A 19,132-nucleotide genomic window follows, 5' to 3' on the forward strand; every position below is an offset into this window, starting at 1 on the left:
CCGAGCGACAAAGATCAGTTGAGGTCGTTTCTCGGCCTCATTGAGTACTATGCTAAATTTGTAAGGGATTTTGCAGAGAAGACGGAAAAAATTAAGGTGTTGTTGAGGAAAGGATGCAAGTTTGTGTGGGGCGTGGAGCAAGAAGAATGTTTCAAAAAAATCAAAGATGAAATTTGTGATGCGGGCATCTTGACACCATTTGATACCAACCGTAGGTCAGTCTTGACTGTGGATGCCAGTGCTGTGGGTGTTGGTGCGGTTTTGGCTCAAGTACATGAGTCTGGGACCAAGACTGTGGCTTTTGCTTCAAGGACGCTCACAACGGCTGAGAGGAATTACTCTATAATCGAGCGGGAGGCCTTAGCTGCAGCGTGGGGTTGCGAGTATTACAGGATGTATTTGTGGGGGTTCAAGTTTACGCTGTTGACAGACCACAAACCCTTAGTTAAAATCCTGTCACCTGGTGGGGCCGGCAAGGGTTCTGCGAGGTTAGCTAGACTCGCTGCTAGGATTCAAGAGTATCTGTATACCGTTGAGTACATCCCAGGGTGGAGGAATTGCCAAGCCGATGGACTCTCTAGACTACCACTACCTTGGGAGATAGTAGACAAGGTCGGAGTCGAATCATCCAATTCCGAAGGGTCTGTGGCTGCTGTGGATGAGGTAGTGGATATCTGTGCCGGGGCGATTGGCAAGAGTCAGTGGAATACCTCTATGGCTAAGGATGTTGTGTTGAGAGAAGTCAAGGACTTGATTGTAAAAGGTCCAAGAAGAGAGAGTTGCCTATCCCCAGCACTTCGCCCATATTTGAAAGTCCTGGAACAGCTATCTGTCTTGGACAAAGATGGCTTCTTAATTTTAATGGAAGATAAGTTTATTCCTCCACAAGATGTGAGGTTTACTTTATTTAAGTTAGCCCACGAAGGCCATCTGGGCCAGTCCCTCACCAAGAGGAGAGTTAGGGAGAATTTTTGGTGGCCCGGTATGGACTTAGAAATCTCTCAGTGGGTGGAAAAATGTACGGACTGCTTGGAGAGTGAGAAGAGGCTTAAAGTTGGTAGTCATATTGGTTGTGGCTCAATAGGTGACCCAGGGTGTCCATGGCACACTATATGCCTTGATTTCATTGGCCCGTTCTACCAGCTGAGCCAAGATATGAGGTTTGGGTTGGTGGTAGTTGACATTTCCTCAAAGTGGTTAGTGGTTAAATTCATGAGGGAGATCACTACCAGCAACACTATTACTGTGTTGGGTGACATTTTTAGAGAGGAAGGTTTTCCAACTAGGATTATCACCGACAATGGGACCCAGTTGACTTCCCTGGAGATGGCTAATTTCTTGAAAAGGTGCGGAATTGCACATTCAAGGACCTCACTTTACAATCCCCAGGGGAATGGAATAGTTGAGAGGGCGAACCGGATGGTTAAGGGTGCAATTCAGATGGCAATTTCGTCCAGGACAGATGTGAGAGAATTGGTGAACGACCTGGTTGACCTGGTTTGGGCCTACAGAACCACTGAGAATGGTGTGACTGGAATGGTTCCTTTCAGCATCATGAGGGGGCGTTCAGCTGGCACCAAGCTGGTTGCTGCCTGGATGAAAGAGTTGATAAATGTTGGTCCTGACAATCCTGGCGTTGTGGGTGAACCGGATGGAAGCTGTAAGATTGCGGTGAACGATTGGGTGAAGGTCAAGCCTGGTCGAGTTGGGGTTGGGTTGACAAAGTTCAGGGGACCTTTCAAAGTCAAGTCTGTTCACAAAAGGTTCATATCTCTATTCAACGGTGAAAGTTGGAACTTAAGACGTGTGGCACTGTACAAAAAGGCTGAGTGCGGCCGTGATGTTCCTTCTAAGGAACTTAATGTTGGTAGAGCTCAGAGAGTGAGAAGACCTCCGGGTTACTTACATGATTTTGTTTGCAAATAAGGTCTCTCTCTGTAATGAAGAGCATGTGCTTGTATTTTTTTTTTTTTCTGCTTGTATTTTGGTTTTTTTCTTCTGCTTCTACCACATGAAGGGAAGAGGATATGTTGTATTCTCTGCACTTATGTTCTGCTGTATCCCTTTAAGTCTGACATTCCATTTTCCTGATGTCATTTTCTACTGTGTTCTTCCTAGTCAGTTAGCTCCCTGCTTTCTGATGGGATCACCAGTTATTCTCTGTAGTGCTTAATAAATAACCATTAAGCCTTTTATTTGCCTCCAACTTCTTTTATAACAGAAACTATGTCGGAAACCACGCATTGTAATCTCAAGGGCTGAAAGGCTCGCCCTTGAGATTACTGGCTGGATTCCGACTGGCCGACGGGAAGCCAGCAGGACTGGCCAACCAGTGTTCTTTCTGACTGCCTATGCCTATATGCCTCAATTAGGCAGTCGGAAAGTAAACCAAGGAGCCAATTACGATGGGGCTCGGAAGGCTCCAACAGTCGGTCGAAGACTTTGAGCTGTGTTGTAATCGGCTCCTATCTGTGTCTGAAATATATGCGGTGTAAGAGCTCTGACAAAAGCCTAATTGGCTGCACCCTTAGAGGCACATGAACTGTACCCAATAGGTATTCTATGTTTTCTCAATTTAGCTCCTATCATCGGTTAAAAGTCTGTCTGTTGCGATGAGTTGTCAGGGGATGTCCTATGAGTTTTCCACATTTCCAGATACTTTTGGCAGTAGCATGTTTTGAAGGTAAAAAACTGAAGTTAAAAGCTTGTGGTGAAAGAAACTACCCTTCAGGAGCCACTTAGGGGATGCTTTGTCACTTTGGACCCTTTTCTGTGGCCAATTATTGTTATATTTGCAAAGTGGGCAGTCTCAGGAGAAACTTCAAGTAGGATGAAGGCAAACAGAGCTATTTGAACCCTAGTGTTCTAGCTGGAACTCACAGTGGAAAGTCTATGCAGACTTGTGATTTTGAGTGAGCAGGAAAAAACACTTCTTCAGTCCAAGGCAAGTCCATCTTTCTTGGATAAGTTATTGTGGGTCCACAAATTTAGATAACGTTTATTTCTTTGTTGATTTTACTGCTGAACAGTATTACAACCTTTAGAACTTTTCAGAATATGTTTTAACTAACACCGTCAACATAGATACAGCTCTAGGACAGTGCCCTTGGGGAGTGCTTGCTGGTCCTGTTCTCCTTCTCATCCTGTTTCAGGGCCATCCACACACAACAATTTTATTCAGTGGCGCCAAAACCTCTAACCACTCTGTCTGCAAAACCACAAATAAACCAATTAGTTTATCAGGATTTCAGACAGTCTGATCCAAACCAAAGCTGGCACAGCATAGGACAGACCAAGTAGACAGTGTGCCTGGAAATCAGATTGGAAACTAGCAGATCGAGTCTTGGTGTAAAGTCTTCAGCAGAGCAGCTCAGTATATTACGAAATCAGATTGGGAACTGGAAGATCAAATCCCAGTGTAAAATTTTCAGTCCAGCAGTTCAACATAAAAGAGAATATTCTTTATAACTAGCAAAGATGTCAAAACCTCCTCCTTCTCCAAGGATTGTACAGGTGAGTGGGTCCAGACGGATAACAAAAAGGGAGACTTATAATTAGGGCTACCTGTTTTATGGTATTTAATTCTTTGACTTTTCCATCTGTATTTATCCTTATTTATTTTTTGCTTTATGTATTTATCCATATTTATTTTGGGTTTTGTGGAAAAATTATAATTCTATAAACGAATAACCATATGTACTAACCATGGTCTTTTACTCAGATGATCTGAATACATTTGTTCCTCAAGTAAAACACTAAAAAATGCTGATGATTTTATTACAACATCTCCTGTGACCCAGGATAAACCATAACAGACTCTGGCTATCCCATTGCTCAAGCAGGCAGTTGGAGACAATTAGGCTCTGTTATAGAGCAAAAGCTCCAGGCAAGAGACATGCCTCTCAGCAACCAATGGCAAGGCACAAGATTGTGCTAGAGCCATCCGAAAGTTTGATGGATATACAGATAATTTAGCAAAGCATAACACAGCTCCACTGGCTTGCATCGAGTTTGTGGTGCTCATATTGGAGATAGTTCTTAAAAAAGGGGAAAAAGGCACAAGGAGGTTGTCATTTTCTCACATGCTTGCTCTGGATTCATCCAGTTTTACAATATTTTTCTCTGAGATAATTCTGCGGGTTTTGTTGTTTAGGGTTTGGTGGTTTTGAAGAGAACTGCTGGGACTCTTACATATCAGAGAGGATTCTGGCAGTTTTGGAGGACTGCTCCACTGAAGGATATCAGCTGATTTTCCAAACATTTCGAAAAACCATAAAAAATGTTTAAATAAAAGTACTAAGCCAATGTGGATGAACCTGACAGGCATAGAACATATAAATATCTAAGATTTGCAGCCTTCTTTCAGTGCAGGCTACAATGGCTTAAACTAGACACATTGTGGAGTAGCCCGGCTGGAGTGCACTGGGAACACCACAAATGGAGCTTCTCTATATGCCACCAGTCACAAAAAGGTATAGAAGCACAGCTGCATTTATCAGTTTGATGGTTTTTGCTTGAACAAATCAGAATCACTTTGGCATCACAATCTGGTATCCGTTTCTGTTCTCACTCTCTCCTTGGCAGATTTGAGACAGCTGAAGCTTAAGACGAAGGGATAGTTCTTATGCAACAGGGGCGAGGGAAGGACTCACTATTCTACACATCCATCAAACTCTTCCCTTGAAGAAGGGTATTAAAATAGATCATCCATGAATCTGTATCAATCCCTTTTGGTGGTCAAAGTCAAATGATGAAGCAGGATTTACTGACCATAGTAGTTAGAATGGGATCAAGTTGATGGAAGTGACAGAATTCCTAAATACACCACAATTGTGCCTTAGTGGCCTGATCGGAAAGAAGGGTGTTCACAGTGTTAATGACAATAATGATGTTAAAAAAAAGGTTTGATACTATTTCCTGCCTTCAATAGAATGTTTAGTTTTTAGAGTATATTTAATTGCAGAAACACAATTAAAAAATAGTTTTTATCTCAGAACATCATTCAGTCAAAGTCAAGTTTATAATTTCTATTGTAACTTTTTAAAAGCTTTTACTCATTAAATTGTGTGCCACTAAATGTGAGTCTGGGCATGACATCTTAGTGAATACCTTGCAAGATAATTGTTAAATGGTCAGAAACATCTAGCACACATCCAAGTATTTATCCAACTAATGTCTGTACCAAAAGAGCTCTTTATGTGAATTTCATACAAAACAATATCAACAATGCATTCTCTGTTGACATTGGACAATCATCCTTCATTAACTGTTGCAAGTTTGAATTATGTCATTGGCACCTAATGGCTAACATTGGAATATGGAGTTTAAATGCACAATCCTTTTTAACAATGTGTATATTTACTTCTAAGACTTGGCTAGATTTGTGTGTATTCTCAGATTCATAGGGTTCTATTGAGTATGTTCGTAAATCTATCAAACGCCTAGATTTCGAAGTGTTGTCCTGTGTCCCTTTGTTGTAGAATCCACATGTTTAGAAATTGAGGAAAATTTTGAGTTGTACATTTTTCATTCATTTCCTTCATATTAAAATATTTTCCCATGTGAAAAATATTCCTTCTTCTGGAGTCCATGAAAATATAAGGGGAGTGAAACGTTCCCACACTAAAAGTGCATCTGAGCTTTTGTGGAGTCGTTTTATATGTACTTGTAGGGTGGAAAATGCTATAGGGAATGTTTATGAATACACAATCGGCCACATGCATCATCCCGGCCTTTTGCGAATTCCAAATTGCGAAAAATAGGGAATCGCATTTTGGAATTCGGAAAACGGGATGCATGTATATTTTCGCAAAATATTTGCGAATCGGTAAAAATCGCAATTTTTACCAAATTGCAAATATTATGGGAATTCCAAAGTGCGAATTCGCATTTCCCATTGATTCCTATGGGCCAAAAGGCCCATAAGGATCAATGGGAAGGCTTTTACAAATTGCGATTTTCTTTTTGAAAATCGCAATTTGTTAATGCATTCCAAGGGTGCAGAGGGGGGTCCAAAGGACCCCCCCCTGCACCCCAGAAATGAAATTGAAGTGCATGTTTCACACACACATGTCCTAAGGACATGTGTGTCTGAAACATGAAAGCTTAAAAAATGCTTTTTTGAGCTTTTTCACAACTTTTCGCACATTACCACGAGGTTCAACCTCGTGGTAATTTGCACCTCCTAATTGCTAATTCGCAATTAGAAAAACAATCATGCATTGCTTTTAAGGAATCGCAAATTTGCGATTCCTTAAAAGCAATCGCATTTTTGGAAATCGCTAAAAATAGCGAATTTATCAAAAAAGCATGATGCATCCCAAAAACGTATTTAGGAAGTGCAAACGGCCGATTTTACCGATTCGCACCGTTTGCACTTCCTAAATAGGTTGATGCATGTGGGGGAATGTTCTCTCGTGACTCCTATCAAAGACCATCCCCTTTCACACCATTTTCAATGTACCTACAGAAAATCCATAGAACTGGTGGGTTTTTTTTCAGTTGTGAGTTATCCATAAATGTCTGAGAGTCAGGTTCTGTGAATACGAATTTGCCATTTGTGAATGCAGTTGACACTCGCAGAAAATAAGGGTTTGGCATTTATATGCCCGCAGGAGCTGGAGCTGTTATGAATGTTAAGTTGGGAGGACCTGTCCTGGGCTATTTACTTGACAGTTTCCCTGAGTGAACACTTTCTAGGGATTAGGAGCAGACTTACTTATAACCCTCATAGGCCTTATGAACAGTTCCCCTCATCACATAAAAGGTAAGGGCGCACTACAAAACAATGAACTTTTGATAGTCCCAGCCAGTAAATTATAACTGGTGTCTTGAACAACAAATGTTCTGGAATGTGTTTCTGATTCCCTGTCATGGAAGATAGTTTTGAGCATAAGGAACACTTTTGTATCTATGCACATTGCTATTTTCCACAGTGGCAAAAATCCTTTTACCAAAAAGCAAACTTTAAAAAAAAGAATTGTCTGTCTCTGACTCATGAATACACATATGCATTGTTTTTTTTAATGTATTCTTTAATGTATGTTTAGTGTTCCTTCATTCTTTGCCTCACTCACTTTCAGGTGTCACTACTTAAATTCTGATTTTATGTTAATGTTTGGTATAATAGGAGGTGAACTAAGTCAAAAGCCCAGTTTGGGTCTTCCTTTTCTTTCTCATCAATAGATTTTGAACACCAGAAATTCATTTTGTGCACAAAATGTCATGTAATTTGAACCTTGAAACTATATCTTCTCGAAGAGCTTTGAAGCACATTTACATAGTCACAGTTAAAAGAAAAGATACAAGTGTTGGCAAAGACAATAAGTAAACAGGTCTGGCCTGCATTTTGAGCCTGGCTAAAATATTTTTTTAAAAGCCTGCTGTAATGAAGAAAAAAAAACAGAAGCAATTGCCTTCTGTATAGAGTGCATCTTTGCAATAAAGAATTTAATGTGTGATTATTCAGTGTAATTTTGAAAGCAAGAACTCCGTAGGAAGGGAATGATACATGAAACAGCCAAAAGTATGAGGTGAGAGAGCAATATTCCTCTGGGAGGAGTCAAAGCCTACTTTATTTGATTTTTTTTTAAATTGTAAGAATAAATCAAGCAAGAGCTAATAGAGGAATGGAGGCAAATTTGACAGCAGACATACAACAGATTTATAGCACAATCTATTGCTTAAGACCAGTTTACAACAAACAAACCTTAACCGTGTGTTTTTTCTTCTAGGTTCAATTTTGTTCATGGGGAAGCTGACAAATCCTGACACTAAAATTGTACGAGGAAGGGATATGGATTCCTTGTAAATAAAGTTTGAAGCATTAAATTCTTACATTTTGTTAGTCTTTTGTAGCACCTGAATTTTAAATGAAGGTATTTATCATGCTGTTTACGCTGGTAAAATGTTTTGAATATTTTAAGAACAAGGTTATGTTGTTTTATCCTTCAAGGCTATGTCTTTTTCGGCCAATTTACAGCCCTTTTTGCATGCTAAAGACAACCTGTGCAAAAAAGACATTTACGATTCTAAATGTCGCTACTATAGGCTTAGGCATTGTTTATTCTAAGCCACTCACTCTGCTGTACTGAAGTGTGCTGCTTGTCCTAGCCAACAACGAGGAGAACTCTTGTGCAATCTTATAAACCTGACCTTCTGCGTGCCGCCTCCCCTCTACGAGGACTCGCTGGTGTGAGCGAGCCCTGCAATCGGCAGAGCTAGCATACCGCTCCCAGCTTGAGGCCCCCGGGTAAAGGCTTGGGCAAATACCAACAGCGAGCCGGGGGACTGCGAGGACCAGCAATCTCCACGCTGCTCAGCTGGTTCCTCTTCCCCCGGCGGACACGCCCACGGACACGCCCACCGCCCGCTGGTTTATAACCTTTCGTGACACCCGCTTCGCGGGTGCCACTCACTCTGCTGTACTGAAGTGTGCTGCTTGTCCTAGCCAACAACGAGGAGAACTCTTGTGCAATCTTATAAACCTGACCTTCTGCGTGCCGCCTCCCCTCTACGAGGACTCGCTGGTGTGAGCGAGCCCTGCAATCGGCAGAGCTAGCATACCGCTCCCAGCTTGAGGCCCCCGGGTAGAGGCTTGGGCAAATATCAACAGCGAGCCGGGGGACTGCGAGGACCAGCAATCTCCACGCTGCTCAGCTGGTTCCTCTTCCCCCGGCGGACACGCCCACGGACACGCCCACCGCCTACAAGTACTTAACTGTCAGCACTCCGTCCCGCGACGCGGGGCGGAGCACGGGGCGAAGACCGGGCAAAGAGCGGGCCGTTTGAGGCCGTTCGAGAACGTGAGAGTACGGTCCGGGCCCTCGCTCTGAGCCCTACACCTTTGGACATCTAACTACAGGTATCTTACTATCACTGTGAAGACAGAGACTACTTACTACTACTAGCAAAGAGCTTTGCATATTCTACTCACTGAAAATGAACACGAGAGCTAGTAAGCAAAAAAAACTCCAAAAAACGGGCTAGGAGAAAAACTGTTAGGACCAATGGACGACTTTATTTCTAAAGCAAACACTTTCATTGACCAAAGTATAAGTCTGATTGAGGGCAGAGTATCAACTGAACTCGCAATTGCAAGGCGATCCTCAATGGGACTGCTAGCAACTGCAAGAACTCCAGATACACAGTCTGCCCCAACACAAACAACAGCGGCCACAAATAGACTTAGTCTCCCAAATAATGTAGATCTTTCTGCCTCTCAACTTTCTGTAACATTCTCAGAAAACGAGTTAGAAAAAACTCCCGAAATTTTCCCCGATCACACCCCGGAAGACGTAAGGCAAGCTAGAGGGAGGAGGGAGGGAGCCATAAAGAAAAAGAAGGATAGGGAAAAGTTACCTAAAACCCTCAATACCAAAGTGGTCGATCACACAGACCTGATCGATATCACAAATCCGGCAGCACTCTCCCAACAGACCGCTGATCCAAGTAATAATGTGATAACGATCCACCATCCACCACAGAACCTCCAAGATATCACCATCTTAGAATCCCCACCCCTACCAATAACGGGCAAAGAAAGAGAAGCATCAAGGCTAATAAAGGAGATAGCTTCCCTCCTAGATTCCTTTATTCGTCCAATAGACACTAGACTACGCAACATCGAGGCTCAACTGATTAAAATCTCTAGTTGCCCCAAGGCAACACCTTTTCAGGGACCGCCAAAAGCGGGTACAAACACCTCGGCTACATTGCCCACACATAAGAAACCTACAACTTTAGCTTGCCCGCCGCCCAAACAGCAACTTACAGCAAAGGCCCCTACAGCATCAAAGGCTCCCCCCGCACAGAAACCCACGCCCAAGGTCCTCACAATTCCCCCACAGATCAACACCATATCAAATACACCTAAAGTAAACACGCCAACCATAAATACACCGGCTCCCAAAACTCCAGCCACCAAAAAGACAAATCCCGCAAATAATAAAGGAACATTGAGAGGGAACACTGATAACAGGCACTCCCTAAACATGCCACCAGAGGCTTGCCCATATGTGGTAGTGATGACGGGGGTTCCCGAATTAACGGGAGAGGGGGCGGAACCCAATTGGTCGCTGAAAAACAAAGTACAGTATCGGCTGAACACAAATCGACCTGTTCCGCCAACCTGGAAAAGCAGAATAACATCAGTTTGTAGGACGCCTTGGGTGGGGCACAGGAAAAAAAGCATTCGGGGAGACTGTATAGTGATCACTTTTGAGGATCCTAGCATAGTTGAGTATATCTGCTCTTGGGACTACAATAACACAACTGGAGGGATCGCTACAAGATCCCTTTCCTATTTCTACCCAAAAAGATATTATAATAACTATGCGAATGAATCCGACAACATATGGCGAAAAGCTATCCCACAACCATGGGAACTAGACGCAGCTGGGCCTAAGATATTCCAGCGTCATAGTGATCCTGACAACTCTTGGTGGCCAGCCAACCAGAATTGTCAAGAACAAGAGGGCCCGTGGCAGACTGTGGGACCACAAAACAGAGTCAGAAACTGGGAACAGTGGGATAGACCGCTCTATCGACCATACAGACCCAATTATAGAGACATCACATATGGGCAAAACTGGTCAGGCATACCGACCATGAACCGGTTTGGTAGCCTGGAAATGGTCGACTGACCACGAGTCAAATCCCCGAAGCCCCTAAACGCAACCCCGGGCCTAACCAATGATCCTCTAGACCTCTTAGAACCTAAAATGGCAGACACAGAAAAGGAAACTCTACAGCTCCCGGTGATCTTTTGGAATATCGCAGGCCTCCGACCAAAAATAGAGGATGGCTCGGCCGCCCGATTTTTGGAGGATGCAAAAATGATATGCTTACAGGAGACTTGGGCCACGATGCCATTACATCTTGTAGGATATAAGACATATTCATCCCCCGCCCTTCCAAGCACTTCAGGCAGATCCAGGGGGGGACTGGCAACCTACATAGCAAACACAATAACTGACCTGAAGGTAATAGAGGCAGATCTATTGCCAAACTTTCAGTTGCTCACTCTCACAATAGGGAAAAAACACACTATTATCTTAATCAACCTATACAATAATTTAGACGATGACAATTTCTTAAACACCCTCCTTTTGATTCAAGAAAAAATTATACATCATCGTCACCTTCATGAGAGAAAGGGTAACGTTCATATAATCTGGGGAGGGGACTTTAATTTACACCCCTGTCCGAACAATCAGACCTGCGGAATGGTGGACGAATATGAGAACCCACTCGTCCACTTCTTCCACTCACAAACGGGGCTAGCTATGAACAAGATCCTCTCAGACTTGGAACTTCTAATAATAAACCCTATTTTACCACCAGATAATAAACTAGAACCCACTTATCGAGGAAGGGGGCACGAGACCACAGTTGATTATATAATTATCACAGAAGGTTTAAGAGAGCTAACTAGCAACTTTACAATCTTGGAAAATATCCTAAGCGACCACTCTGCCCTAAGTATGAATTTACAGATAAACCAACCAGGATCTCTTATGGCAACAATAGCAAACACCTTATCACAGAATAGACTTGAACTGGGCAAAAATAACGGATACACTATAAAATGGGACAAAGTGGATCCTAACAAGCTCACTAAGACATTAGTGGAGTCCGCTCATAATAATATATTGATATGCCTGGATCCTGATGCAGAACCAAAGCAAATTCTGGAACATTTTAACATTATACTAGGACAAGCAAAAACACTGCTGACCAGATTACCAAAACAAAACAAATTAAGTACCACAGGCTGGTTTAATCATGACTGTACCAAGGCACAGACCAACCTGAGAAAAGCACTTGGAAAAGCAAATAGAGATCAAATAGAGATCCAATACCTCCGGCGAGAATATAACAATGCCAAAAAGGCAAGGAAAAAGGAGCTGAAACTGTCCTTGTGGAATGCTCTGCATAAAAGTGCACTCTTGAAAGATAGTCAGTCATTCTGGAAAATAGTTAAGTCACCCTTTCTATCGGACACTAACATTCCACAGATCGACGTTGCCATCGATGAGGAAACTTGGGTGAACCACTTCTCAAAAATATTTGAACTAACATCTTCATCGGAAGAACGTCATTTTAACCTATCACCTGTAGTATTTCCAATACCAATAGATTTCGAACTGCAAGACGTCGAAATGGCACTATCGATGAGTAAAAGCGGCAAAGCACCTGGCCCCGACGGGGTCCCAGTGGATCTATTTAAACATCTTCCCGATCTCTGGGTACCAATACTCACAAGAGTTTGCTTAGCAGCAGCAAAACTTGGATTGTTGGAGTCGTGGTCATGTTCCATTATGGTCCCTATCTTTAAAAAGGGGGACCGCCAAGATACCAAATGTTACCGACCTATATCGCTGCTCGACTCCCTAGGAAAAGTAGTCGGCAGAGTTGTCCTAGAAAAACTTCAGCTATGGGCAAAAGACAAAAACATCCTCTCGGATCTACAGTTCGGTTTCAGGGAGGGCTTTGGAACAGTTGAACAGGCTCTTAACTTAAGCATGCTAGTCTCGAAATACATTCACGCAAAGCCAGGGACAATTTACATGGTTTATGTGGACTTGTCCTCCGCGTTTGATTGTGTGTCACATGCGAAGCTCTGGTCACTGTTGAGTACTCTAGGGGTTGATCCTCCCCTCCTGGACTTTCTAGGGAAGTTATACGGCGAAGCCTCAGCAAGAGTGAGATACGGGACAAGAGGAGAACTAACTGCACCGTTTAGGGTAGAGCGAGGAGTAAGGCAAGGATGCGTCCTAGCCCCCTTTCTCTTCTCTCTGTATACCAATGGTCTAGAGGAGACCATGTTGAGGGGGGGGCAGGATCTGCCCAGACTGAAACATCGCCTGATCCCCGCTTTGCTCTACGCGGATGACGCAGTTATTTTAGCACGTACCCCTATCGAGCTTCAAAAATCTTTATCCAAGTATGCTGACTTCATGGGCCCTCTGGACTTACATATTAACGTAAAAAAAACTTTTGTTATGGTAGCGGGGGGCAACGGAAAGCCACTAAGTCCATTTATCTAAAAGATCAGAAAATTGAAAAGACCTCACAATACCCATACTTGGGCATCATGATCGATGACAGCTTAAACTGGAAAGCAGCTGTTGAGGCCAGGAGACATCTTTTCAAACGAGCTATTCTTGCACTGATGAATTTTTCAAAAAAACTTGGAAACAGACCATCAGTGGAATTATTACAGATCTATGCTGCAAAATGCCAAGCAATCGCCCTATATGGGGCAGGGATTTGGGGACACACAGCCACTGGATCACTGCAAAAAGAAGAAAACATCTTCATGAGATTCCTTTTATCAACACCAAAAGGCTCTTCCATCTACGCCTCACATATGGAATTGGGAATCCCATATATTGAAGACCTAATAAAGATTCAGCCGCTCTTACTTTGGAGGCGTGTTTGGCTGTCAGAAAATAACCGGCTGACCAAAAACATCCTACAGGACTCCATGGAACTGGACCATGCACATAAGATAGCATGGCTCTCCTATATCAGACATTTCTTTTCTGATCTAGGACTTCAAAAGTATTACTTCACCCCAGAAAAACTAAATGAAATATCCAAGAAAGAGCTGAAACAAATTGCACTGAGCCATCTAGAGTCCATGAGATTGACTTTGCTGACGACCAAAAAATCTGTGATACATGCAAATATGATTCAGCAATCCCCGAAAATCCAGCTCTATTTGACCCTGGAATGCACAGCATACGACAAGATGCTCCTAACAAGGTTCAGACTGAATCTCTTTTACAGACTAGTGACTTTTCCTGAAAAGAACAATTGGAACTCTAACCTGGCACTTTGTCCATGCGACGATTTGTCCAAACAGTCTACCATTCATACAATCTTGTTCTGCAAATTCTTCCACACCCATCGAAAAATCTGGATAATCCCTTTATTAAAAAGATGGGGTTATAGACAATGTCCCCCAGCTATGTTAGCATTACAGATGTTGGACTCTGAATGTACCTGCTATCACGTACTTAACTTCCTAAAATGTATTATGAGGCATAGGAATAACCTTTGAAATAGCAGGATGAACTCAGAAAGTTACAATTCTCCTACTCTATTTGCACAGAATCTGATTATATGTTTAAAAAAAAAAAAAAAAAAAATGTATATTAATTGTTGCTTTTTTATAAATACTTGTGTTGTTTTATATGTTGTGATAACTTTTATGGTTTTGCACTGCTAAAAAACCGAATAAAGTTTATTATTATTATTATTATTCTAAGTTTGGTAAGCAGTAGCATTTGGACGCAAAATTCTATAGGATAGGTCACCTTTTCAATGATGCCAATCGTTTCGACGAACCAAGGTTTGCAAGACTTTATAGTAGCACCTTCTCCATGGATATCAATCAGGGGTTGCAGCTGCCCTTTGCTTGAACTTTGCGGCTCTAAGCACGGCCCCTGCCCTCAGAGGTGGCAAAATGAGTGCCAAGGACAGAGGGGTGGCTAGAAGTATCAGTGTCAGGCTCCAGACTCCTTTTGTGCTCATTTTGTGTTACATTAACAGTGATTTGAGGAGAGGATGTGGCCGAATTGGCTAGGGTGGTAGATCTCAAATCTGGGGAACCAGGTTCGAGTCACGGCAATGACGCTCAACATCCTGTGATTCTGAGCAAATCAATTAATATCCCCATGCCTAACAACAAAAAAAGGAATGTGTCCTTGTGTAACGTAACTGATGCTCATGTAATGCGCTCTGATACCCAATACCTTTCGGGTCAAGCTTGCGCTATATAAAACTCAGTAAAAAAGAATAATAATCTCTCATTCACAATAAATGCACTTAAATAGTAGGTCCAGGCTTCCCTGCCATCTTAGGTAAGTCAAATAAAATGCCTTTCAATATATGTTATAAGCGTACATGTGGGTGAGAGAGAGTTTGGGTGAGAGAGCCAGTACATGAGTGAGCATGAATGTTAGTGTGTGTGTCTGTGTGAGTGAAAAAGTACAGAGGAGTAAGAGTAACCAATAGAGTGCAAATGATTGGGTAAGAGTGAGTGGTATTATTGTGGTGTCATGATCGTTAAGGTAATGTGACATCACTTCCTGTGACATCATTAAGGTCAAAGGGTGTATGATTTCACTTCCTCTACCCGTCACATTTTGGTGGATCAACGTCCATGACTTTTTCCATCAAACAAACTGGAATTGTTTCACTTTGGAGAACCCTCAGGTGTCGAATTGGTTTCTTTGCTTAAACACAATAGATATAATTTCAATTAATCAATCAGGGAGTTTTAAGCGCACGACTCACCCGTGAGGGTCTCAAGGCGCTGGGGAGGTGGGGTGCTTCCCTGGATCAGCCAAAGAGCTAGGATTTAAGGCTCTTCCTGAAGGTGTGCAGAGTTGGGGAGCATCTGATGTTGACTGGGAGCTCGTTCCAGGCTTTGGCCAAGATGTAGGAGAAGGCTCTTCTACCCACTCTGGTTCTGCCGATGTGCAGGGTTGCTCCTAGGGCAGCGGAGGAGAGGTTCCTTTTGGGTACGTGGGAGGAGACTCTGTCGTTGAGGTATTTGGGTCTGGTGTTGTGGAGGGATTTGAAGGTGTGGGCGAGTAACTTGAAGGTTACTCTCTTCTTGACAGGGAGCCAGTGGAGGTCTTGCAGGTGTTGGGTGATATGCTTGTGTCGTGGGGTGTGTTAGAAAGGCGATCTCAGGGGGGAGGCAGAGGCTGTCTGGCCGACCACCCCGAGACCCACCTCTCCTTCTGGAACTGGCCGAGCGCGGTCGAGAGGTCTCCTGGAGAGGTTCCTCTTCTAGGATCGTACAGGCGAGCAATCGCACCACTACAGATGGACACCACACAAGGATAGATTCTTAACGTCTTTATCAGCAATCAAGGCCGGTTATCTCAGCAATATATGTACAAACGGATCGAGGGATCCTTAAGATCTTAGTAACGGTGGGAAGGGGGTAGCGGGACAGTCTTGGTACCAGCCTGGTACGGGGATACCCTACGCTCAGCTCTCAATCCTCGAGCTGGGGGGTTCCTCGGGGTCGGGCCGCGGCAGCGCCAGCAGGGCTCCAGAGATGGTTCAGCGAGATCGGGCCGCGGCCGTGCCAGCAGGGCTCTCAAGGTGGTTTCAGCAAGGTCGGGCCGCGGCAGCGCCAGCAGGGCTCCGAAGATAGTTTCAGTGAGGTCGGGCCGCGGCAGCGCCAGCAGGGCTCCAAAGATGGTTTCAGCGAGGTCGGGCCGCGGCAGCGCCATCAGGGCTCCAAAGATCGTTTCAGGGTTCGAAGTAGGCGAGTTCTTCTCAGGGTCTCTCAACTCCGGGATACAACTACTGACCCATCCCAGAGCTGCCCCAGATATAGGTCTGGAGTCCTTTGATGTCCGGACCCTCGCACCTGGGGGTCAGAGGGGCCGGGAGGAGAGCGTCCAGACACCCAGCAGGAGGGTGGAGCCAGCGCCCAGGGAGGCCGGAGGGCCATCGTAACCAGGCGTCTGGGGACGGCTGGAAGGCCATCGAAACTCCCCTCCTCCTTGATCCGTCAAGTGGCCACTTTACCACCTGGTTGGACCTTGGTGCCTCGATGTCGGTGCTTTGTTGGGGCCGCGGCCGAGGTCGGGCCGAGGCCACGGGGCCCTGACGGGGGAGGCCCAAGATGGAGTCGGGGCCTGAGAGGGTGGCCCGGGATAGGGGTCGGACCAGCAGCGTGGGGCGAGTAGGGGTCGCCATGTTCTGGTGGGGGAGAGCCGGTGGTCGCCATGAGTGGCGGCTCTCGTGAAGGTTGGTGGGGGTATCTTCAGGCCGAAGGACAGGGGTCGATGTCGTCCAGGGCCCGCCATGCGGGAGGAGTGGGACCAAGCCACGAGGCCGGTTCCAACACACGTCCCCCCCAGCTGAAGGCAGGGAGAGTCACCCATCTTCTTGGGGGTTCTCCTCGCCGAGGCGGAAGAAACGGGACAGGCCGTCAGCGTTGGCGTGGTCGCTGCCTGGGCGGTGTTCCACAGTGAAGTCCATCCCTTGTAGGGAGATGGAGCAACGTAGCAACTTCGGGTTTTCCCCTCGCATCTGCATCAACCACCGCAGGGGCCGGTGGTCAGTTTGCACCCGGAAATGGGTGCCGAAGAGATAGGATCGGAGTTTCTTGAGGGCCCACACCACGGCAAAGGCCTCCCATTCAATGGTGCTCCAGCGCTGCTCTCGGACCAGCAGACGTCGGCTGATGAAGGCCACCGGCTGATCAATTCCTTCGGCGTTGATTTGGGACAGGACTGCCCCGGCACCGTGCTCGGAGGCATCTGTTTGGACTACGAATTCCCGGCTGTAATCGGGGGCTTGAAGCACTGGGGCGGTACACATCGCGGTCTTTAGGGTCTCAAAGGCGGCCTGGCACTCGGGTGTCCAGTGTACCTTCTGTGGCTGCTTCTTGGAAGTGAGTTCAGTGAGTTGGCCCACAATGCTGCCATAATTCTTCACAAAGCGCCGGTAATACACAGTGAGCCCCAGGAAGGCTCGGACCGCTGTCTGGGTGACCGGGGGCTCCCAGGCCAAGATGGTGTCGATCTTGGGTTGGAGGGGGGCCACCTGGCCGCTCCCCACTTGGTGTCCCAGATAGGTCACGGAACCTTGGCTGATCTGGCATTTGCTTGCTTTTATGGTCAATCCGGCCCGGCGGAGGGCCGCCAAGACCTCCCGGAGGTGCTGGAGGTGTTCAGCCCAGTGGAGGCTGTACACCGCGATATCGTCCAGATATGCAGCGCTGAACTCTTCTAGCCCTGCCAGCACCTTATTCACCAGTCTCTGGAACGTTGCGGGGGCGTTTTTCATCCCGAAGGGCATCACCCTGAAGTGGTAGTGGCCATCGGGGGTTGAGAAAGCAGAGCGCTCTAGGGCGCCTGGTGTGAGCCCGATCTGCCAGTAGCCGGAGGTTAGGTCGAATGTACTCAGGTAGCGGGCCGCCCCCAGGCGGTCGATCAGTTCATCAGCCCGGGGAATGGGGTGGGCGTCGGTCCGGGTGACGGCGTTCAATCCCCGGTAGTCTACACAAAACCTTAGTTCGGGAGAAGCGCCAGGGGCGGCAGCTTTAGGGACCAGGACGACAGGGCTGGCCCACGGACTGTCAGAGGGTTCGACCACCCCCAGAGGCCGCATCTTGGAGACTTCCCATTGAATGCAGGTCCAAACTCGATCGGGAACTCGGTAGGCCCGGTGTCGCACAGGCGGGCTGTCCCCGGTGTCGACATTGTGGACGCACCACGGGGTGACTCCGGGGGTGAAAGAAAACAAGTCTGCAAATTGTCCCAACAGCTTTCAGCAGTCTCGGCGTTGTTCTTGGGTCAGAGCGGAGGAGAGGTTGACTCCCTCCACGGAGCCATCTTTCTCTGAGGCGTTCAGGAGGTCCGGTAGGGGCTCGGAGTCGTCTTCGGCCCTGCTGTCAGTGGCCATCAGGAGGCTAACTTCCGTCCGGACAAAGTGAGGTTTGAGCCTGTTGGCGTGGAGGACCCGGAGGGGGTTCCTGGGGGACTCCATGTCCACCAGGTATGTGACAGGGCTCTTGCGCTCCACCACTTTGAAGGGCCCAGTCCACTTGTCCTGGAGGGCACATGGTTCGACCGGGGACATGACCCAGACCTGTTGGCCCGGCTCGAACTCAATGGAAGAGGCGTTTTGATCATACCAGCGTTTCATCTCTTCTTGGCTGGCCTCGAGGTTGTTTTTGGCAAGTTCCCAGAACCGCCGAGTCTGGTTTCGGAGGGTCAGGAGGTACCGGTATACGTCGGGGGGAGTATCTTGGGCGGCCACCTCCCAGCCTTCTTTGACCAGGCTTAGGGGACCCCGGACGGGGTGCCTGTACAATAGTTCAAAGAGGCTGAACCCCAGGGACTTCTGAGGGACCTCCCGATAGGCGAAGAGGAGGCAGGGCAGCAACACGTCCCACTGGCGTCGTAAGGGCTCTTCAAGGCCCATGATCATCCCCTTGAGGGTTCGATTGAAGCGTTCTACCAGTCAGTTCCCTTGGGGGTGGTAGGGGGTCGTAAATTTGTACGTGACCCCGCATTGTTGCCACAGGGACTTCATGTAGCGGGAAATGAAGTTCGTAGCCCGGTCACTGACGACCTCTCGGGGGAAGCCC

General features: G+C 46.1%; 1 protein-coding gene across 2 annotated transcripts in view; it reads left to right on the forward strand.

Annotated features, from left to right (window-relative positions):
- SERPINI2 (serpin family I member 2) overlaps positions 1–7,834 on the forward strand; it is a 96,642-nt gene extending 88,808 nt beyond the window's left edge. For both annotated transcript variants that reach the window (XM_086944331.1, XM_086944332.1), the window contains exon 9: positions 7,734–7,834. In XM_086944331.1, coding sequence (XP_086800457.1) covers positions 7,734–7,810 — 77 coding nt within the window. In that variant the 3' untranslated portion in view covers positions 7,811–7,834. The remainder of the gene's footprint in view (positions 1–7,733) is intronic.
- Positions 7,835–19,132: the final 11,298 nt, after the last annotated feature.

The sequence above is a fragment of the Lissotriton vulgaris genome, chromosome 11 (assembly GCF_964263255.1).
Source record: "Lissotriton vulgaris chromosome 11, aLisVul1.2, whole genome shotgun sequence".
Lineage (NCBI taxonomy): Eukaryota > Metazoa > Chordata > Amphibia > Caudata > Salamandridae > Lissotriton > Lissotriton vulgaris.